Source organism: Stylophora pistillata, chromosome 6 (assembly GCF_964205215.1).
Source record: "Stylophora pistillata chromosome 6, jaStyPist1.2, whole genome shotgun sequence".
NCBI classification, from domain to species: Eukaryota; Metazoa; Cnidaria; class Anthozoa; order Scleractinia; family Pocilloporidae; genus Stylophora; species Stylophora pistillata.
Window position 1 is genome coordinate 26777728 of NC_142524.1, and position 23533 is coordinate 26801260.

At 38.5% G+C, this 23533-nt stretch overlaps 3 protein-coding genes across 3 annotated transcripts in view; 2 read left to right on the top strand and 1 right to left on the bottom strand.

Annotated features, from left to right (window-relative positions):
* Positions 1 to 227: 227 nt before the first annotated feature.
* Positions 228 to 3382, top strand: LOC148729189 (retinoschisin-like). The gene is made up of 3 exons (XM_088725476.1): positions 228 to 268; positions 1269 to 1597; positions 2639 to 3382. The coding sequence occupies exons 2-3, from the start codon at positions 1337 to 1339 to the stop codon at positions 2792 to 2794; spliced, it is 417 nt and encodes a 138-aa protein (XP_088581602.1). The 5' UTR covers positions 228 to 268; positions 1269 to 1336; the 3' UTR covers positions 2795 to 3382.
* Positions 3382 to 20594, top strand: LOC111336834 (polycystin-1-like protein 2). The gene is made up of 19 exons (XM_022942998.2): positions 3382 to 3722; positions 4065 to 4203; positions 4791 to 5104; positions 6030 to 6168; positions 7193 to 7315; positions 8940 to 9062; positions 9739 to 9861; positions 9965 to 10093; positions 10307 to 11006; positions 11512 to 12085; positions 12375 to 12590; positions 12745 to 12876; positions 13380 to 13574; positions 13777 to 13998; positions 14894 to 15601; positions 15907 to 16143; positions 16338 to 17654; positions 18261 to 18429; positions 19075 to 20594. The coding sequence occupies exons 1-19, from the start codon at positions 3402 to 3404 to the stop codon at positions 20559 to 20561; spliced, it is 7368 nt and encodes a 2455-aa protein (XP_022798733.2). The 5' UTR covers positions 3382 to 3401; the 3' UTR covers positions 20562 to 20594.
* A 460-nt stretch (positions 20595 to 21054) lies between these two features.
* Positions 21055 to 23533, bottom strand: part of LOC111336835 (uncharacterized) — a 33342-nt gene continuing 30863 nt past the window's right edge. Inside the window, exons 38-39 of the mRNA XM_088725110.1 lie at positions 23181 to 23349; positions 21055 to 22886 (exon numbers count right to left, since the gene is read on the bottom strand). Coding sequence (XP_088581236.1) covers positions 21646 to 22886; positions 23181 to 23349 — 1410 coding nt within the window. The 3' untranslated portion in view covers positions 21055 to 21645. The remainder of the gene's footprint in view (positions 22887 to 23180; positions 23350 to 23533) is intronic.

Below are 23533 nucleotides of genomic sequence, written 5' to 3' on the forward strand. Positions count from 1 at the left end.
CGAAAAGATTAAGATAATCAGAGTTATGTAAACAATATCAACATCCAAATTATACCTGCGCCTGGATTCGGAGGAAAAAGCGACAACATGAATTATCAAAGGTTTTTGAATTTGCTACAGGTGAGCATGCCGACCTTTACATATGTCAACCTTATATTCCGATATGCTGAGAGATAAAACTATTTTTTAAGCTTGGAAAAAAATTTTTTCTTCCCCCTGTAGGTTCAAGTCTTGATTGCGCTAACTAGTAGAGGTCTAACGAGTGAAGGTATGTTTTTCTCGTGTCATTTTGTACCAAAGGAAACTTTGACGTCAAAATTGGAGAAGGCATTTCACAGGGTGTTTTTGAAGTTAGGATACCAAGCTAAAATATATTAACCTTGTGCACAGCGAATTTCTCAAGCCATTAAGGCCATGGAAACGTAATTTCCATGTTTAATATCAAACCGTTTTTTTCCAAGAGATTTTTTATGTAATCAAGCAATAAAATCATGAGCGTTTGTCGTTTTATTTTGTATCTCTCTGAAAGCTCGATAACGTGCAAAAATAGAACTTTCTTGACCTGTGCCACTCTGTTTTACTTATACGATAGTATTTAATCTACCCCATAATCGATAAATTATTGAGCCTTGGGCAAAGGAGTGAGAAATGTAAAGTACAAAACCTCCCCCATTTCCTTTTATAATTGTACTAAAAGTCACATTATGAATCTCGCAGTGGCCCCTGAAATAGTAACAAGTTTTGCCGCGAAGTACACACAAAAAAGTGTGACGTGAAAGCCATGTTTATTTACCAATGAGAGAGCGAGAGCTATATCGAATATTTTCTAAACCGGTAAATAAATTTAATTTCTCTTTCCCTTGCTGCAGTTCCTCTCTTACTCAGTGATTTCCTTGTTTCATTCTATTTAACGGACGAGGGTTCATTGGAAATTCTTGACAAAACAGAATATCCCTAGAACAAGGAATTCCTTCTAAGATACTCAACCTAAAGCTAAGTCGCCATTGTTGTTAACAACTGAAAGTTGTGTATTTTTTCTAGCCAATATGTTTTTTAACATAATGTGAAAAGCGGGCACAGAGAACAGCGCAGCCTGCTGTTAAATGATTCCGCGTTCTATTTCCAAGCATTGTTAAGGATTTATATAAAAATGATGCGAAAAATGAGTTAACTGTTTTAAATAGTCGATAAAGATAATTCCCTAATAGTAAACAATTATAAAGAAGAAAAATTTTGAGTAACTGTAACACGAAGTTTTTGGGACGCAGAAACCCTTGATAATTGCCTCAGAAATGCTGTTGGAGTTTCCAATTCAAGTATCATCCTTGACAGCTTCATGAAGGCAAGAAGCCACAGGGACAACGACCTACCATCATATGGACGTCTGAATGGTACAAGAGGAGATGGATGGTGCGCTGAAAAAAATGATGAAAAACAGTGGCTTCAAGTAGATCTCAAGAATATTTTTGAAGTCTGCGCTGTTGCGACCCAAGGAGATGTCAATGGCAATCAGTGGGTGATTGACTTCAAGCTAGAGTTCTCTAAATCCTATGAGAGCAACTGGCCCGCTTATAAGGATGCTGATGGCTCAGAATTGGTAAGATTTGAGCCAAAATGTCGTTTTAATCATACGCTGTATCGCAAGATCTTACAGTAAACAATTTGAACCCAGGATTAGCTCTTAGTTAGGAACCAGAGAACGTCCACGGAGATAGTTAGCGCTGTAGGTTAATCATCGCCCATAGTTCCTGTCAAAAGTGTGGTTCGTAACTGGATGACATTTAACAACGCGATTGTTGACGACACCATTTCTCGTCGCTAATTCATGTTCGGACAGTCTTGCGTTGAGGTTCCTACATCTCACTGACCTAAACGACTCTACGTTTGGAGCATTTGATCGTTTAACCTGCTCTATCTGCCTACTATTTGAGGAAGTAAATGACTACGCCTTGAATCCGTCTGTGGGTGACGGAAATCGTTTGGTTGAAGGAACCATACACACGAGAGTTATAGACGTACTTTTATTGTACGGTTTATTTACGGAAGTCGTTGCCGTTCGTTTCAGTATTTTAGCAGACAGGGGGAGGGGACATTTCGTTGAAGTAAGTCATTTCTATTGATTTTCTTGGTTTTACGCGGTATTTGGTTTCATCGGATAAGCTGTGTGGTGTGTTGCTTACTATACAATTCCTTAGAATCCTGATTTTAGGACTTTGTGTGATGTCGTTCCCCTATAACCTTATGTTCATTTATTTTCTCGTCACGGCTACGCAGGCAGTCTAGAAAAGGGAGCTTCCCTGTTTCTTTTTTTTCCGTTTTTTTTTTTTTTTTTTTTTTTTTTCGAGTGCTCTAGGAAACTGTATGTCTACCTTTTGGCCTTTTAATTAGTAATGCTATGCGTTGATTTCGCCTTGGAGTAGGGAGGTAAATATATCACCAACGTAGCATAACAGAATCTGTACCGTTTTTTGGCAGGTTGAAAGGGTACGTTCCTTAACAATCTGCACCTCAGTTTCTTCGACAATACAGAAAATAGCTGTTCCTTAGAGCTCTCAGAAATTTATATCGTTTTCAAAATCTTTCGTTAAGTACAATGGATTTTCTAAAACTTGATGGAGTATTTTCCTCCTTATCATAGATATTTCATAGGGAAGGTGGATCCCACACAATTAACCAACATCCCCTGGACGTTCCAGTTTATGCAAGATACATTCGTTTTCTACCAGTTACTTGGAAACGCAGAATCTGCCTTAGAGTCGAGGTTTACGGAGCCGCTAGTAAGTTTGCATGCTAGTGCAACTTTTATTCGGCTATATAATGGTGGCATTTGATTTTACACGCAAAATTTAAGGAAACTCTAAAGCAGCTTATAATTTAGTTCGCTCAAATTTAAGCCTTAAACGATTTAGATATAATTCACAAATTAATGGATGATACCACTGGGATTTCTTCCTGACGGCTACGATTTGTACACTTCTTTTGGCAAATGCTTCCAAAGTGTTTTGCTAATTCAGTTCTTATCTACGAAAACACTAATTTAATAAAAGTGATGGAGATCGAAGATAAAGCTCAGAACTCAGGCCATTACAGACATTTTTGGATTTTTCTTGCAAAATAATTTCGAAACTTTCCTGACTTCTTTGTTAGTTCATTGCGATTATACTTCTTAACCTAATGGCTTCTTTTTTTTTTCTTTTTCTTTCATAAACCGAATGCACTATCATAGCTACAGCAAAGCGTTTTTCGCATTCATTCAAAACCGTGGCCTGTATGAATACTTGACAACCGAAAATATTACGGCATGTATTAGATTTACTTGAAGTAGCAACTGCAATACAACCATGAGATTTGTGTTTTATACAAAGCATTAATTCTACTTAGAGTGTGCAGAAGCTCAAGGGATGGAAAGCGGTGCTATCACCGACAGTCAGATTAGCGCCTCTTCTCAGTGGGATCACAACGAAGCTGCTTATAATGGTAGACTTCACTTTAAAGAAGTAACATCAGGTTACAAGGCAGGAGCTTGGGTGGTTCGCACAAATAATGAAAACCAGTGGCTGCAGATAGATCTGATTAGTCGATACATTAAAGTAACTAGGGTTGCAACACAAGGACGGAACAGCCTTAATATTTTTCATTGGGTAACCAACTATACTCTGACTTACAGCAACGACGGAGTAAACTTCCACATTTATAGAGAACGCGGACACAGGGAAGCCAAGGTTTGAGAATAAAATAAAAAATAAAAATAGTATTAACTCTCAAATATTTTCGTTCCTCAAAGACGGAAATTAAAGTAGTTTAAATGACGACAACAAAATTGTGTTGTCAGAATTTCAGAAATAATTTATATTCTCTAGTAAAGGCTAACATTAAACAATGACCTTATCTTTATCGTAAAATAATCTGTTTCCACACAAAATAGCACTAACGGATATTTAAGGACCATTTCAACACGGTGGATTCAAATTTGGCTCCCCGAGTAGAGCCAACCTAAGGTCATCGAATTCAGTACATGTAGGATAGGTAGTAAATTTAAGTTTTCAGTGTTGATTTCATTCTAGAATTTCGTTGGAAACACAGACAGAGACACTGTCGTGTATCATGACCTCTTCCCACCCATTAGAGCAAGATACATCCGTTTCCGACCAACAGCTTGGCATACTACGATATCAATGCGAGTAGAGCTGTACGGATGTTCAGGTAAGTTGAATTTTGACTTGTTTAGTCAAGTCAAGTCATCTTTATTTAGGCAGGGTAGCCCTATCAGCCATAGGCTGGTATTAAAAGAGGCTCTGCGTAAAATTAAGACTACATGATAAAAATTTAAAAAATTTAAAATTACCTACCTATCTTATGTTCTACATAACATGTTTATCATTTCATCTCTTGAACATTAAGGCGTACGAACAGCAAAACTCACTTTCCATTTTATCTTTCTAACGCTTATTGGTTTGCTATTATTTACTTCCCCTTAAAACGTGAACTTAGCTTAGAATTCAATCAGCTCCCTTTCACATATCACATGCATTGCTTAGTCCTTCATGATATCTAATTTCATTTCTAAAATCAATAATAAAATGATAACAACACTATTTTTTTTCTTTAAGTTTAAAAGTTGATTAATATCTCGAGGTCGGCACCTTTTTTTTTTCCCTTTATATCTCAGTTTTAGACTTTTTAGACTTATTAGATTTACTTGAAGTAGCAACTGCAATACAACCATGAGGAAGGTATTTGCAGATGTGCTCTCAATTAAAACTTTGTGTTTATTTTCTGAAAATATAAAGAATGTCAAGACCCTTTTGGTATGGAAAACGGTGTCATTTCTGACGAACAAATTAGTGCCTCTTCAGAACTGAAAGCAGCTCATGCGGCGAAAATGGGCAGACTGAAAGCGAAAGCGGGAACGTGGTTGCCATCCAAAAACAATGTGGACCAATGGCTTCAGATTGATTTGCAGAAAAACGACGCCATCGTCACGAGAGTTGCCACACAAGGACTGAATACCGGAAGTAAGTGGGTCACCAGCTTCAATCTACAATATGGTAACGACGAAATTAACTTCCATTATTACATGGCACAAGGGGAGATAGTAAAAAAGGTACATTAGAGTGCTTACGACGCTTCTTTTTCCATAAAGAAAGCTAGTATTGTAAGAGAAACCTTTAGATTGTGTCAGAAATACCCTGGTTTGATTGTTTTTTTCCTCTTATCGTTCCAATTCATGCACGGTGATAGAAAAGTTGCACAAGACCTGCTAAAATATTCTTTAAACCTCTTAAAGAGGCTAGGAGTGCGGTCAGTTAGATATATCATCAGTAGGAAGAAAATCATCTTTTAAGGTACCACGTCAGCACCTTTTTAGAGGAGCATCTTAGACGAATTGAGTCAGTTTGCTAGACATAACGTCTCGTAGTCACGTTCGACGCACTAAAAACTACTATAAAACGAATACAAGAATTGTAAAAACGTGTAAAATGGTATATAAAAAGTCACTTGTAACAATGTATCGGAATTCCAAATCGATTTCGATCAATTACGATCCTCATCAGTAGTACTCCGCCATGTTTAAGTATTGAGTATTTTAAACATGGCGGAGTACTACTGATGAGGATCGTAATTGATCGAAATCGATTTGGAATTCCGCTACATTGTTACAAGTGACTTTTTATATACCATTTTACACGTTTTTACAATTCTTGTATTCGTTTTATAGTAGTTTTTAGTGCGTCGAACGTGACTACGAGACGTTATGTCTAGCAAACTGACTCAATTATCGAACACGTTCCTGGCCTCGGCCCACAAAATTTCATCACAATCTTAGACGAAATTGTTTTGTTTACTCCCACCATGACGACTGTTGATACCACCTTCCCAAGCTGACTTAGAACTGCCATCTTCACTTACACGTATTTTTCACTTATTTAGATTCTAATAAACAATTTTCAGAAATCAACGAGGAATTTCAATATCATATTTTTCTCCATCGAAGAAAGTAACGATTCATTTTGCTTTTGTTTTTCAAGACTTTTGATGGAAATGATAACAGGTGGACAGTAGTTTACCACACCTTAAATCCCTCCATCACGGGACGTTACATCCGATTTCGCCCAACTAATTGGAAAGGGGGAATTGCAATGAGGGTGGAGCTGTTCGGATGTTCAGGTAAAGTTAACAGTTGAACATAAGCTTTTATATCAAGATGTCACTAAACCGCATCTCGGACTGAATGAAAATGATGTAAACCCCAAATGAGGTTGTAATCTTCCTTTGCCCAATGGAAGCTATCCTTGCATTACACCGCACAGCCATGATGATAGGTTCATGGGTTCTCCTTCCTGCGAGTCAAAGCACCATCAGCTCTGACTAAGTAACAGTGATCATGAAACTGCATGCCGGGGAAACCAATATAGCTCATTTGGTGTTGGCCACGTGACTCATGAACCTTTGGGTCATGCACGTCGTTTACTCTTTTCTACCTTTATGAGAGAAAATATCCGGAAACAGGGAGCCTTATACCGAGAAGTAGAACTGAAATCACAAAACAAATGTAATACAACAAATGCACGAATTTGTCCGACGGCTTTCTAGTTCTAACCGCCTCCCGGTTAGCTCAATGGCTAGAGCGCTGGAGTGTTGTGCGGGAGGTCGAGGGTTCGAGCCCCGCCGGACCAACACTCAAGGTCTTAAAACAATTGAGAATAATTTGCTACCTTTCTATAACATCAAGAAATTGTTAGATATTCTAGTCTTCCCGGATAGGGACGAATAAATGGAGGTCCCGTCTCCTGCAGGGTTAGGAGTAGGAGACGTTAATTTCCCACACACGAGATTACTGTGTGATGGATGTCCTCCCCTGGGGTGGGATGGGTGGGAAGGTGAGATCGATAGACTGAAGCGGCTGCCAGAGGCGCCTGATATGCTGACGTTTGTTCTCAACTTTACACTGCACCCGTAATTCAGCCTCTGGGCTGCAAGTGGTCAGATAGAAACTATATTACTGTAAGGAAACACGCACAGGCCATTAGAAATTTAGGAAGAAGTACGATCTCTATACTCTCTCTGACGGAAATAAAAGAAGCACAGGTCGGCAGACACACAAGCAGACAGACAGAAAGACATAAGGTTAGATAGGATAGGCAGGGTAGATAAACACAGGGACTTACGTGATCTTGAACGATTTCTGCAGATGTTGATGAATGTCAAGAGCAGACACATAATTGTCACGGGATGGCGCATTGTAACAACACAGTGGGTTCATTCAATTGTATTTGTCTTCAAGGATTTACAGGAGACGGTTTTGATTGCTTTGGTATGATATACGATTGACTCTATGTGATCAAATCTGTCTCAGCTAAAACCGGTAATATCCGGCTCTATAGAAAAGTGATATCCCGTAATCATTAATTATGACGTATCAGACGTAATGTTTATGTCAAGATATGATTGCGTTGTTTTGATCTTTAGGAAAATGGAATTCTTCTTCCGACGTACGAAAGAGTTATGGACGAGAAAATTTTGTGCCAAAAAAAGATAACTATTTGAAGATCGCCAACTCATTACCTCCTCACTAGCACAGAAATATGCTCCACTATGTTTTCTTGGAAAGTATGTGTATCCCGAAGCTCCCAGTTTTCAGCGAGCCTATCTCTCGAAAACTGGCTCTCTTCTCGGAAGAGGTCCGTAGTCCATAGTCAAACATCCGCACATGTAAAATTGATGAAGATGACTTCAAAGAAACATGTGCATGAATTCTTTTAAGCCGAACTGATACATTTATATTTATACAGCTCAGCGCGACTTTATCTCTTTATGTAGCCCTCATTTCTTGTGACATCAAAGGATACCTTGACATCGTTCCCAGTTTCTCAAATGGGGTATATTATAGATAACTTTGAATGATGATCATTTTTTACAAAACCGTCGAAAACCTTTTATCTCTGAATTTAAATAGGGTATGCGAAACAATTTGGATATATCAACAAAGTTGAAATGGTAAATTGGCCACCGTAACGATTTCAAAAGCTGACGTTTCGAGCGTTAGCCCTTCGTCGGAGCGAATAGAGGAATTGTGGGTTGTGTGTGGTTTTAAAGGCAGAAAATGGAGCTACGTTATTGGTGGGAACATGGCAACAAGAAAAACAAGAATAAATTACGGTGGCCAAATTACCATTTCAACTTTGTTGATATATCCAAATTATTTCGTTACTCCCACCGACGCAGCCCCAAACAGTTTCTTTCGAAACTATCAGCCTTTATGCGAAACAATGTCTCTAACGCCGACGAGATCGTTCTATCAGTAACGATCCAACGGGTAGAGATGGCTGGTATAAGTGGCACGGGGAAAACTAGATTGGCATCAAAGACACCTCGCACACTTAAGATTTGTTTGAGTTTGGCTCTATAAAACCAGCATATGAATAACTACCGCTATTTTGAGAGAGAAAGTGTTGCTCTTAATACAACTCTTGAATTAATTTCGTCTCGCATGCAGAAAGATAGTGCGTGCTAATATTAATAAATGCGTACTAATTATTCTTTGCTGGATTTTCAAGACTCAGTATGGAGTCTGAAGAAGATCACATCGATCCACATCCTATGTGACCACATCGTGAGACAAACGATTACCTTTTGTTTTTTAACTCGGTATGGAGATTTGCAATTTTAAAATTGTTTCAAGAAATGGAAGAGTTCACTAATCACCATATAGAGAACTTGTACACATGCCTCAACAAGTAAGCGCGTTAAAGAATTGAAGTTTCTGTTTCTGTTTTCTGTAAAATCCCTGCCTCCTCGCCTCAACTTGAAATAAAATACAACACTTTGTTTATGGTTACAGACAATGGCCATTTTCCCAATTTGATAGAAGAAAACTTCATTTTTCACTTTATGAATGCAAGCTTTTATTCCCTTTCTTGATGATCTTTAAACTACAGATGTAAACGAGTGTAAGAATGAACTAGATGACTGCGCTCCTGAAGCAAAGTGCTCTAATAGATATGGATCATTCATCTGTAGATGCCTACCTGGATACTCTGGAGATGGACGATTTTGCAATGGTACGTGGCTTACCGCTACGGAGTATATTGTTTACATTCTGAAAGAATTAATAGCTAAGCCTCCCTGTAAACTTCTAAATTACGTCGATGAAACGGTTTCAACAGAATTTAGATACTCATAAGACTGGATACACTGTCTGTCTGACACCTCAACGGTAGTTGAGGTGTCAACCGCCTCCCAGTTAGCTCAATGGATAGAGCGCTGGCCTGATGTGCGGGAGGTCGAGGGTTCGAGCCCCGGACGGACCAGCACTCAAGTTCTTAAAATAATTGAGAAGAATATGCTGCCTTTCTATAACATCAAGAAATGGTTTACATTTCTCTTCTCGGATAGGGACGAATAAATGGAGGTCCCGTCTCCTGCAGGATTAGGGGTAGGAGACGTTAATTTCTCACGCACGAGATTACTGTGTGATGGATGTCCTCCCCTGGGGTGGGATGGGCGAGTTGTTGTCTTGCGTTTCATACATGAGCCTCTGGCTCAGGCAATATGGGTAACCATGTCCCACGTAAAGAAATTAAACTTTGATTACTATCACTATTACTATTACTATTATTACTATTTCTATTACCCATGTCCCTTTTTTAACAATTAATCTTTCGTTTTTTTAAATTAAGTTTGATAGTAATCTCTGGTTCTGTCAGGAACAAATGCATGTTTCATTTTTTCATGTAGATATTGACGAATGTACCACAAATGTGCACAACTGCGACCCATGGTCGGTTTGTAACAACACAATTGGATCTTTTGACTGCACATGTATTAAAGGATATGAAGGAAATGGCACAACTTGCCTCGGTAGAAATATTTGCCTGTTCCAAATGTATCCTTTCTTGTTATCAATATCTGTTACATATTGATCAGTGTTAAAGCTTTAAACAACATTTTTACAAATCTGCAGAAATCGATGAATGTGCAATATCGACTCATAACTGTCATGGAGTTGCTTACTGCTTCAACAATCCGGGATCCTTTAGCTGCGAGTGCCGGAAAAACTACATTGGAGATGGGATATCATGTGAGGCTGACGGTAAGACTCAATTCAAACTTCAATGTTAGAGGACGTGGCTGATTTCAAGTTTTAGGCATTCCTACGGCCGAACAAGTAAGTACGAATACTTTGAGGCATTTGTGTCTAGGTTTGATAACCAAGTAAGCTGAGCCTCAGAAATCATAGAAGGAAATTGTTGTTTCTTTAAGGTTGAAAAATACATGCAAACGTATTTTCCATTAACATTCTTAGGAGATTTCTCAGTGACCATCAGAAGCATTTCAAAGGATAAGTATCACGCCACACCAGTGCAGCGTTCAGTCAAAAGTGTCCTTGAAGCCCTGATACAGGGTCTGCATAACGATTTAATTGTACTGAAAAGCACCTTTGAATGGAGTGTGGTTTCTGAAATGGAGCTAGCTGTCTCCGAGTCGGCTTTAGAAACTATAGTTAGTCAAGGGACGACAGAGTGGACAATAAAAAGACGATCCGTACCAGCTGGCATCTATCAAGTCAAATTCAATGCAACAATTACAGTTGGGGATCCAGTATCCCCACAGGTACTCAATGCTTTTGATTATGGCTTCATCGAGGTTATTGCAGCTCCAGTGCGAGCCATCATCGATGGAGGAAGCAGTGTACGGTGGGGATACAAAAACATTGCAACTGTGGATGGTTCCTTGAGTTACGATGCTGATATTGGCCCTGGAATACACACTGGGCTAAATTTCACCTGGTCTTGTCGGAATGATACCTCTGTCAGCAACACTTGTTTCGATTCTTTTCGTGGCGAGAGAAATATAAACTCCACAGTGATAAGAATTGAACCTAGTAAACTTGAAATAGATAAGACTTACTTTCTGCGACTGAGTGTGTCCAAGGATGTGAGAAGTTCCTTTACTGAAATGTCCTTTGCGATAGCTGCTGGAGAGGTACCTCAGGTTACTCTCAGGTAGTTTTTCGAAGTATAAACAATCAGTGTTCACAAGCAAATAATTCATAGCTTAGGAATTTTTCTTAAGTTCGATGAATTGCATGAGTAGCTCAAAACAAGCGCGCGTATGCATGTAAAACTGGATTTTTTTTAAAACTTGGCGATCAATTATAAAGATAAGATTATTTTTACTTGTGGAAAGAAGAAGCGGTAATAAGCAATGATATTGGTATTTTGCCTTTTCAAAAGGTAAAATCAAAATCTTGCAAGACCTTTGAAACCTTGCAACAAATGGGATTCAGAGCTTCATTAGGTTTGTCAAAATTTGGCTAACGTGATGCGCAGCTATCAGAGAATTGCTCATTAATGACGGGCAGGTACTGGTTTAAAAGAGTCCTATGACTTTGCAGCTGAAACACATTATTCGAGCGCGTTGTCCAATTTGAAACAAAATTATTTACTATTTTGGGCCTATGTTTTTCTTTAGTGGTTTACTTGTTTATTTTTCCTTCCTTTTTCTTAGATGCTTCGTGGATTGCGGCCCAGTGGTGTCTGCTTCAAACAAGTTCCGTGTGACATCAGAATGTCTTAATTCTCCCTGTAATGGATCCAAATATGAATGGCGCCTGTCCAAATTCAATGGCTCAGACAATTGGGTAAACATACCCATTTTACCCAATATGACTTCAACTGCTGTAAATGCGACCAATATGATCATCAAGAAGAATTCATTGTCATCCAGATCAAAATACAATCTCACATTATTTGTAACATCTTGGGAGGGGACATACGGTTTTTCTGTGCTACTCTTTGAAACGGCTGGAGAGCCACATAATGGCTATTGCATGCCGTCTGCATCTGAAGGTGTTTCATTGGAGACCGAGTTTACTTTCAAGTGCTTCGATTGGCAGGATACGAGCTTACCGCTAACATATGAATTCTCACTTGGAGAGGAGCCAATATCCTATGGCACATCACCCTCGTCTGTATCAACAGTTTTACCAGCAGGATCGCCGGAAAATGATTTCCAACTGCAAGTTACTATTGTTATCAAGAATTCAGTTGGAGTAGCTGTTGAACAGAAATTATCTATCAAGGTGTAGTAATTGAGACTATCGATAAATGTTTTTTTGCGAAGGAGAGTTGTTACTCAGCAGCGAATTTTCATGTTTCCCTATTTTGATCTATATAAAACATTATGTTTGACTCTTTTTTGTGCCTGCTAACCGCTTAAGTTTTCCTAGTTTATAACTCCCAAGATCCCTCAGTTCTACAGCATCGTGGCTAAGATCCATCGCATATATGTAATATTAATTCAAACGCCCACGAACTATTTTTCGCCGAAACAAAACTTTGATTTTCTTCTCTGAAACTTTTTCTTTGCAGGTAAAGCCATCATCTAGCCTCGATCTATGTGTTTCATCACCCGAGGACGTTGCAATCAAGTTAAAAGGTTTTGTAGTCTTGGAAGGTAATAAGCTTGATGGATTTCTCAACAAAGGGGAACTCAGTCAAGCTGTTCAACTTGGCATATCCGTCCTTAAGTCTGCCAATGAGAAAAACGAGTGTGGACTACAACTAGACCCCAAAGACAAAGCCTTGGTATGTTAAAAATACCCTGCTAAAGTTCAATCAATTGTTTTGCTTTTTCAAAGTTCTTATTTGCTGTAGTACTACACATTTTTATTGCGATTCTTTTCATCTTATGTGGTGGGTGAGCGTTGAATATGTTCGACACATTTCTTTTTGTTGGTAGATATCCAGCGCATTAATTACGAAGTTTACAGCCATAACACCAGAGAGTCTTGAAATGTCTCGAATGGTTATGTCCGTGGTGAGTTTAGCCATGGGGGCTGAGGTTGACGTCGACGGTAGCAGCAACAACATGGTGCGCCATAGAAGTATAGTTTTTTTCCCCTTTTTTCTACACTTTTTATCGCAAACAGATACGATAAATCAGTTGTGGCCTGTGCATGGTACTGCGAAACGTACTGATTCCCCGCTGCAAGTCTATTAACCTGAGATTGAATGCGTTTTGGAAGGCTACAGCTTACAAATTTGAAATATTGACGGTGTTTAATAACTAGTGCCTCCCTAATAGTAGATAAACTCGACTGCCGACCGACCAATGAAGCCACATGCTGCGATGGACAAAAATGGGCTCTTTCTTTCCCCCTGTTTACAAACTAATGAAACATTTTGACCTGTAGATAATAACAAGATAAGTAACGAACTTAAACTCACAAGTAAACCTAATTAAGAAGCTTGGGTTAAAGTAGATATTTTATGAACGGCCGGTTTTTTATTTTCCAGCACTGTGGTCCGTTTACCTGCAATTATCAATAGCCTAAAGAGTAAAATAATAAATGGGTGTTGTTCTTTTTTCGTCAGGAATTGACAATGCGACTGACTGAAAGTACGGCAAATATAATGATCTCCACCCTCAACGATCCAGAAGAGCCCTTTACACCGGCGTTGGAACAAACAGCTACAAGTGTTACAGGCTGTCTCACAAATGTTCTAAAGACAGCTGCAGGCTCGGGGCAAGATGACACAAGATCGCTAGTTACGCCACCTTCTCAAGAGGTAGAATCGGAAACACCACTTCCACATTGAAAATTTCTTTCCCCACATATTCCGTTACTGGAATTTTTTTTTTCTTACCACAATTTTAGACGACTTGGTTGATGGTGTTGTGAGAGCAGCCCAGGAAAACTACGAGTCTAAGAAATCGAAAGGTCTTTATACAAACACGTGATGGCTTACAATGATCTTTCTTTCTTTCCAGTTTGTTAAAAAGGCCTCTGAAAAACTTAACAGCATGAGTGATGCTTTCTTTGGCCGCTTAGTTCCATCAGAAGATCTGGTCCTACAAACTCCAAACTTGGCAATATCTCTGAAGAAGGTCACAGCTAATGATGCAAAAGGACTCAGCATGGGAGATGGACCAAGTAAATTCAAACTCCCGAGCAGCCTCGGAAATATAGGCGGTGGTGACATAAATGCAAAGGTAACATTCTGTTCTTATCTTAATTTCAGTTCACCTTATCAAATATGATAAAAGACGAAAGACATAAGTAATCGCTCGGTGATAATGACGTTTTGTTGTTCGTTAAGGCATTAAACTGCATGCACTTTATTCGTGTGATAAAATGTTAGAGCAATCTTTATTGATATTATCTGAGTTTTAGAAAGTGAAAAAAAAGAAAGAAACTTTATTTACCCTACAAAATGGATCAGCTATTACCGTAGTAAAAGCTGGTATCAACCCACGTGTAGCTATAATTAAATGCTCTCTAGAACTTCTATCTCTATAAATAATTCTAAAAATATATACTAAAAAACCTTAAAATACAAACTTAAAATATAAAAATCGGATACTTATATTCAAATATAAATATAAAAATCTAAAATATTGACAACTAGAGAAAAATCAACTCTAAAACTTAGTTAGTGAGCAACGATGTGATTTAACATCTAAATCTCTAAAAAAGTGGTTATGTTTTTAATGTACTTAGGAAAGCTGTCCCAATCAGCTGCTACAGAATACTGCAAAATTGTTTGGCCAGTTTTCGTTTTGACCTTAGGAAGATGCAGTAAAGTCGTATCACGTAAATTGTTTTTTTTTTTGAGGACATAATTTCATCGACAATAAAAAATTCATGATTCCTTTACTGAATCTCATTTAATTGACTAAAAAGGATCCCAGGAATACCGTAATTTCATTTGCCATACTTTCAAACAACTTAACCTATCATATAACTTCTTATCATGTATTCGACTGTTTGCATGTATGAAGTCCCAGTAATCGCAACTGACGTCTCAACAACCTTAGATGAAGTCATCACAAGAGTTAGGTGTTAGAGTTGAAGAGTCAGAGTCTAAGATAGTGTGTTCTATTTCAGATGCAGGCTGTTGATTTTAACCCTTTTACCTGGGACAATAGTAGCAAGAAAATCAAATCAAGCGTCACAAGTCTCGAGCTTAAAAGTACCAGCGCGGAAAAGATAAATGTGTCAAATCTTGATAACGACATTCAGATCGTCATTCCGATTTCTAACCCACCCAAAAACTCCAGCAACGGGACACAACATTATTTCCTTAAGCCTAACGAGATATCAGTTCGAAGCTACTACGCAGACTTAGCCCACGTCCCTGTCTCTCTGAAGTTGGATTTAGCCATAGCAGGAATACAAATTGAACTGCGGATTAAATTTGGACAACGACCAACGATGAACGACTTCGACCACAAATTTACGTTTGCGTTCAAGTCTTCATGTAACAACCAAACAGTTGTTAATACAACCTGCTTTACCAGAGATGGGTCAGTCACAGTGACGCCTTCTAAGCCGGGTTTCCTTTACGTGGGCCTGTTGTTCAAAGGCTCTGAGAATGAAAGTCCACATTCAAGGCAAAGAAGATCATGCTTCGATCATCGTCGCGAAAGACGGTCATGCGTTGGCGTTAAAGATCCACCACCGACAGGATTCCTTAAAACTATGTTTCCGCAATATGACCCAAAAACAGACGTTAACTACACTTTAACCATCACCCAATCAAGCTGTCTGTACTGGTCAGAGAAAACAGAAAAGTGGGCTACGGAAGGTTGCAGGGTAAAATAAATAATTGCAACGTTTTTTAACCCCTGAGAAATATGTGCATTATGAAGTCCTTCAAGCATCATTCTTGTTTTTCCACAACGAGGAAACCTATTAACTCTGTATTAAAAATATATCAATTGCAAAAAAAATTTTTGATAACGAAATTGCGGGATTTCACAGTCGAGAAGCCACTCCTAGACAGAGGCGGCTTTTTAAACTTCTGTCAAAACTTAGCCATATTCAATATCACTTTCCGATTTCCCAAAATTCGTTTCGTTGAATGTAGCTGAAATTTTGAATGACATTTATCTCCATAGGTCGGCCAAGATTCAAACGCCACGCATCTTGTATGCCTCTGCAATCATTTGACATCCTTTGGCGGAAACTTCATCCAAGCGCCAAACCCAATTGACTTTGACAAAGTATTTACTGAGTTCTTAAACCTTGCTGAAAGTGGCAATATCTCAGTACTTGTGACAATTCTTTGTTGTTTCCTTCTGTACTTCGTCGTCTTAATCTTTGCAAGGAGAGCCGACAAGAGAGATGAAGACAAGGTATGTTCATGGCTGCTAGTACGCCTAACTTGATATCTTTATTCCTTCATACATTGCTTTATAAATTGACACAGTTTTATTTTTAACTTACTAATGAAACAGCAGTCAAACTTTATACTTTCTTACCGATAGATGTCAACCCTCAGATGAGTATTTTGGATTATTTTCACACCAGAATCAATCATTCTTTTCAGATTTGTCCTCCTAAATTGATATCAGTTGTTAAGGAAGGAACATATTACTACGATATGGTTATAAGCACTGGCGTTTGGAAACATTCAGCGACAACAGCAAATATAACCATTAATATCAAGGGCGAGAATAACGAGCGGAGTCAAATTCCATTGCGAGAGGAAGGGGACACGAGCGAGTTTTTCGAACGAGGTAGTATCAACGGCTTCGTTCTAGCGATGGCTGAATCCATTGGTACAATAAAAGAAATTACTCTGGATCACGATAATTCGGGAGATAATCCGTCCTGGTTTGTAGAGACTGTGGTCATCAAAGACCGGCAGACAGAGGAAAGGTGGGTATTCCCCATTAATAGATGGCTTGCTTTGGAGAAAGACGACGGTCAGATAGAGGTTACTATGGACAGCACAACTTACTCCGCCTTCTCGGCTCAGGTTCGTTCGCGCTTTGCCAGAAAAATTGTCGACAGTCACCTGTGGATGTCGGTGTTTGGAAAAGCATGTAGCAGTACCTTCACACGTGTGCAAAGAGCTTCTTGTTGCCTTTCAGTTCTGTTTAGCGCAATGATAGCTAATGCCATGTTCTATAACACTGGTGGTGAATCCGACGGTGCTATACAGGTTGGCCCATTTAAGTTTTCTTGGAGACAGATAGTCATCGGAGCACAAAGTGGCATAATTATTGCTCCCATAAACATAATTATTGTCTTCCTGTTAAAGTCTAGCAAACCAAGGCAGAAAAGGAACGAAAAATACCAAGTGACAGACGAGGCCCATCGACTTTTGGATGAAATAACGGATACCGGCTGTATGCTTCCTCATTTCTTTGTCTATCTAGGCTGGTTTCTCTGCTTCTGTACCACCATGGCAGCGGCAACGTTTACTCTGTTTTACAGTTTAATGTGGGGAAAGGAAACCTCTGAGCAGTGGCTTGCTTCAATCTTGATTTCTAATGGACAAGATATTTTTGTTGTGCAGCCCACGAAAGTTATGATAGCGGTCATCGTTATTTCCTTTCTACTGACCAGAAAGAATAAAGGCCAATGCGCTGAAGAAGAAAAAGAGGAAATTTCAATCGATCCACATGCAATTGAAATTGATTTTTTGAGGGATGATCCCAAACAGCGCTTTAAGAGACATCAGCGGGAAAAGATGAGGGAGAGATCAAAAAGAGAAGCTCAGTTAACAAGCATGACAAGAGAGATTATTCTTCATCTGATATTTATGTTTCTTCTGGCTATCGTATCTTATGGAAACAAAAATGGAAATCGTTTTCTGATGACAACGGAGACGAGGAATCAGTTCTCTAAATTCAATGTGGTAAGACTCTTTTTTGGCAAAACACACTTTCTAGTTTACAAGTAAAAAGTATTTTTGTTGTTTTTATCCTTTTGCAAGACAATCCTAATGCTGTTGAAGAGTTTTAGATTTGTGGATTTTTGGACAGAAAAGTGGGAATCAAAGTCAGTCACATAACACCTGCAAAAGCCTTCCCACACTTGAAAAAAATTACCTTTTAAAGAAAGATTAAAATTGGAAATAAAGTATTAATTACCGCAGGTGAGCTGCGAGTAGAGAAATTGCAAAATAGAGGCCTTCAAATGACCTGGCTTCGACAGAACTCCAATCTGTGCCTCTCACGTACCAGCTGGGCGCTACTATTAACTGAAGTACGAGGCCATATATTAAGAGCAAGGCCAATTATGGTTGCTGCTTCGTTCCGTGAATGAATCCGAACACATTTCATTAAATTCATAATTCGATTTAACAAAAAAATCCTCTATTTAAATCAGGTGTAACAAAGAATAGTGTTGTAGGATCTGCCTTTTGTTTTGTTCTTGATTGTGTTTATTTGTTATTTGACAAAGATATCAACCTTAGCAGACAACAATGTCAACCCCATTCATAGCCATCTTTTTATTTTAGGTATATGATTCACACAGATTTGAAACATGGTTAAGGAGTGAATTCCTATCAAACATTTATAATCAGGCGTGGTATAACGGACATAAAGAAAAAAATTACGTGTACATCTCAAACAAGATGTCGATGCTGGTGGGTATGCCCCGGTTGCGACAGCTCAGAATTAAAAAAGGTAAACTCAGTTGAAATTGATCATTTTTACGTTCACAATAATCCGAAGAAGCCTCCTGTTGTAAAGTGAGGAGACAAATGCAATTCTTGAATTAGTAGATATGTGTATAAAATCTATCCTCCATCGTATTGGAAATGGTCAACGAAATGATTAACTAAGTCATAAAAGAACATTGGTTTTTAATCTTTTTCCATATTTTGAACTGAAGGACTATCAGAGGTTCACAATGTCGTGAACCAATTCAAATAAGAGTATCTGCATGTCCATGGTAGTAATTATAACCTCTAATGGCCACACTATTCCTTGGTTTCTAATGTGCTTAAAGATTCACCCTAACAATCAATTGCTTTTTCACAATGACAATAAATTTAGTTATCAGTCTTCTAGAACAAAGAGTATTAATCTCTGAGGGAGCAGTACTGGCACAGCGTCAGTTAAGCATACATTCTAATTCATCAGCAGCAACTATAATATCACAGTCATTCGAGATTCTTAATAATCCGGCTTAGTACTATACTATACATACTTTTTATAAAATGGCTTTTGTACTATTGGTTTGTTTCTCTGTTTCACTTCATTATCTTTTATAGAAGTTAAAGATTTTAAAAGATGCATTTTTTTGTTTCTTTGTATTTTTCCCTCAAGATACCTGCAGATCCCTTTCTAAAATGTTCTCATCTTGCTACTACGACTATTCCTCAGACAGTGAGGACACTACCTATCTAAGTCTTCCGGGCTGGAAGCCCCTTCCCCCGAATACGTCGTGGCCAAATGCCCTCCAATTGTGCCCGAAACCTTGGCGATACCAATCAGCAGCAAAACTTCGCAACGATCCCATCCAGGCGGCATACAATTCATATGAAGGAGGTGGTTATGTAGCTGTCATGGGTTATGACGAAAGTACTGCACAGGGTGTCCTAGACGAAACTATTGGGCACGGATGGCTCGATCGCCAAACTCGGGCTGTAATTCTAGAGTTTGCTATTTTCAATGTCAATACAAACCTGATTAGCATCGCTACATACTTTTACGAGGCCAAAGCTACTGGTGCAGCCTACCCTTCGAGGAAAATTGAAACACTCGAGTTGTACAGCACTGAGTCGGGAGCTCTGATGTTTTTCCTAATTGGCCAGTTTCTGTTTATGGCAATGGTCCTCTTTTACTTCATAGTTATGTTATTTCACCTTTATAGACAACGTTTTGGGTTCTTCAAGTCTGTTTGGAACGTAGTCGACTTTTTCATGATCATTTCCTCTGTGGCCTCTGTAGTATTTTATATGATCAGAGCTAAAACTGTTTTGAAAACTATCAAAGCTATTCAAGCCAATCCTTATGAAATCGTGAATTTTCACACAGCCTTGGATTGGCTTAACCTAGAAAATGCATCTATCGCTGTCGCTGTTTTTATGGTGACAATCAAGCTTCTGAATCTTATTCGTTTTAACCCACACGTGATTTACTTGTTTTCATCTTTCCGGCAATCCGTAGGCTATCAACTCTCGTACGTGTTCTTCTTTCTCATCGTGTTTCATGCATTTGTCGTTACAGGTATGCATTTATTTGGTGGTATAGTCCTTGAGTATTCTAGTTACCTCAATGCTGTCATGTCGCAATTCGAATTCCTGCTAGGAAAGGCGGTCCCATTACAAGCTCTGCGGAGCGACAAACCCTTTATTGGTCCGACGTTTGCATTTTTGTTTTGTTTATCTACAACTATATTCCTAATGAATATGTTAGTTTCTGTTCTTAATGAGTCTTACGGCGACGCCAAAACAAACGCCGAGGAAAGTGCAGAAGAGCTTGAAATGGCCCGCTTCATTGGCGAATGTGTAAAGGAAATGTTCCATGAAGGGAGTAATCGGACGGAATTTAGGTTGTTTTGTGATGAGACGACCTTCGTAAACATGTGCCTTTCTGAAGCAGAGCCATTCTGTTTGAATTCTGAAAGTATTATCCTGAGCACAGAGGAACGAATGGAAAACGTGGAGAAAAGACTGCCTGTTCTCACTAAACGAACAGAAAACATGGAAGCTGATCTTCTAAAGGAGGAAAATGACTTTATGAATCTTCTTTTCTCGATGGCAGATCATTTTCAATATGCGTTATACGAAGGATCGGAGCTTGATCCCTAAAATAGAAAGTCTACTCTATTGTATATAAGGATAGGCTTCAATTTTATGTTTTTAGTAAGCTTGCGGAATATAGAGACGCATTGTGCAAGAAATCTTAGGAACAGGTAACATTCCTCGTCTTTCAATATGGCTACTCGTAGATGAAATTTGCCAACTTGCTGGAAGTATCCCTTGGAAGTGTGTCACGGAGATTGAGGTTCGACTATAGGCAGCGATGATGCGAGTAAAGTGTAAAATTACCATCGTTTCACTCCCGGTGGAAGCTCTTTTTGTTAGTAAATTTAGCTTTCACCGATCTCATCTCCTAAAACCAAACAACGGATTTTAGTAACAAATATCTTCTGTAAATCACGACTTTATTTTAATACTATGATTCAATTCTTGGGTAATAATTCAGCTGATGTATCCTACAACTAAGAATTAAAGATTGATAACTGGTTAAATGATAACGTTGAAATGACATTATAACTTAACATTCTTTTTTAATATCAATAAACAAGAAAAGCTTAACAAATAATTTACTTTGTCAGTGTTCTCATGAAATCCATTCATTAATTCTAAATATGAGTCAACGACGTTTTGACATTTTTTGCCAGCAATTGACTGTGAAATCCAACATATGTTAACGGTATATGACGAAATGGACTGTTACATGACTGTGCCAGAGGACACAAATGTCATAAAATATAGTGTGAGCTTGGACCTCCAATAGCTGGAAAAACTTTCTATAACTCTGTCATAAACTCACTCATGATCAGTCAGGGACGGGCTAATACATTTAGAAGATTGGAAATGCTAAATCCTTAAAATTAATAGTGCTTGCCACAAATAAAATCCTACATAAATTCCTTTGTAGGCGCACACAAACACTTTTCAATGATATATGTAAGTTTCTTACTGGAGCATACTCAGAAAAAGGGGATCCTCAGTAGCGTTTTCAACTGAAGTCGACTTGGCAGCCTTCAGATAAGAAGTTTACAGGAAGATACCGCTGGGGAAGAAGGGTTTCCATGCTGCTCTTAAAACCTTTTCCCATCCCCTCCCTTCTCAGAAAAGCGTCCGTCCCTGAATTCTGATGGAAAATTTACAACCCAGTATCTTCCTCTTTCTTACGATCCAGGCCAAATAAAAGCGTTTTGATAAATTCTGCCATACCATATGCTTCTTCAAGCTTCTCTTCGTCGTCCTTTACATCGTGTAAATTGATATCAAGAATAGAAACAAAAATATTGACCAGAAGAATTGCAAGGGTGACCATAAAACTGGCTGTGAAGAGATTACCAAAGATTCTATTGACATCATCGAGTTGGACAACGTGAAAGGTGTTCCCAAGTGCTAGTTCAAATTCAGAAGCGAATGCGCGAATGAACGATGAAAATGAAAACACTGAACTACCAAAAACTATGTAAGCAAAATGCCCGTGTGCTATAAAGAGTATTCCGAAGAGAACGCTGATTGAGTAAATGTCATGTTTCGCAATGGCCAAAGTCCACGCTAGTATTTGAACCTGTGGATTAAGTCGAATGAAGTGAAGAATTTTGAAAGTAGCAATGAATAAAGCAAATGAAAGAGCAGTATTCTCCATCTCAGTCCAAAAAATTGCAAACTGAAAGCTTACAGTCACAAATGGATTCCTTTGCACTTCTTGAATACTGTCATGCATAAACTTAGCTTTCATAACGTAAAACACAACTGCAAGCAAGGCACTCACAATTTGACCAACATCTATCCAGTTCGATATACGCTTAAAAAATGCGCCCCCTTCGCGACAAAGTCTGATTAAAAGTATCGTGATATACACTAGTACCATAAAAATAAATATCAGCTGGCACATTAGGTAAAAGCTATAGGATATACTTTCAAAATTAAACAATTTAATGGTGTCGATCCTTTCGTAAGTAAGCCCAAATCCGAGAGGAAGAACTTCATAATGGTAAGTGATAATGCTCATTAAATTAGTGTTTAAGTTTAAGACTTGAAATTCAAGGAGAATCGCCCTTGTTCTTCTATCAATCCAGTCCTTCTCTTTCACAGCCTCCATCATACGGATGGCAGTCGGTTTATCGTATCCCAGATCGAGAACATATCCCCCACCGCCATATATGTGATGTTGAGCCCACGATGGAAAATTATTGAGCTCCTCTGCGGTTGAATAACGCCAAGGTCTGGGACAAAGTTGTGATAGATTGTTCCAGCTAAGCTGAGAATCTGACAAATGAACCCAGTGAGGAAGATAAAGACGAGTTGTATCCTCCTCTGACATCGAGTAAAAGTCGTAGCATTTGTAAATCATCTCCCTAAGCTCTTTCACAACGCTGCATGATTCTATTTGTTAAAATAAATCAATTAGAGACCAAATATTAGTTACCAACTGCAGGAGATGAACATAGTGGAAGACGTTTAGCAAAATAAATCAAATATAAATGAGCTCTATCTTAGTCCTAAATAAATGTACCAGGGAAATATTTTTCTCTTCTTCTCGCTTTACAACTTACAGCCATTGTGTTTATTTGGCAAGGTTATACTATTCGATCGTTTTAACAGAGTCCTCGTGTAAAAATAGTTCTATTCTTCTCTTTACAAACATGAAAAAAAAAAAAAGATGACATCGACTGATACCTTCTTCTATCCTTAACTGTCGAAGGCGAGGCATTCCAATGAGCATAGAAGCTTTGTTGCCAATGTACTCTGTCGTCGGCTCAAACTGGCCATTGTACCAATCACCGGCGTAAGAGTCATGGATGAACTTCCCCAACATGTAATCCCACATTTTGTCGCCCGTATTTACCTACAAACAACAAAAATAACCAGTGGCATTTGATGTATTACGAATTGCATTAAATTGTTGATGTTTATCATTTTTTTTCTTTCATCCAGCTCTCACAGCATATCAAAAGTACAAGTAAAGAAGGAGGAAAAGCGACAGTTTCCGTAAACTTAAAATTTTCAATTTTTTAGCGGAAAAAACGTTA

Excerpts from the sequence above, each read along its gene's own strand:
- LOC148729189 (XM_088725476.1), top strand. The coding sequence starts at position 1,337 with ATGAAGGCAAGAAGCCACAGGGACAACGACCTACCATCATATGGACGT. Across the intron at positions 1,598-2,638 it reads ATGCTGATGGCTCAGAATTG|ATATTTCATAGGGAAGGTGG; the intron begins GTAAGATTTGAG and ends TCCTTATCATAG.
- LOC111336834 (XM_022942998.2), top strand. The coding sequence starts at position 3,402 with ATGGAAAGCGGTGCTATCACCGACAGTCAGATTAGCGCCTCTTCTCAG. Across the intron at positions 5,105-6,029 it reads AAGGGGAGATAGTAAAAAAG|ACTTTTGATGGAAATGATAA; the intron begins GTACATTAGAGT and ends TTGTTTTTCAAG. Across the intron at positions 15,602-15,906 it reads GGGCTACGGAAGGTTGCAGG|GTCGGCCAAGATTCAAACGC; the intron begins GTAAAATAAATA and ends TTATCTCCATAG.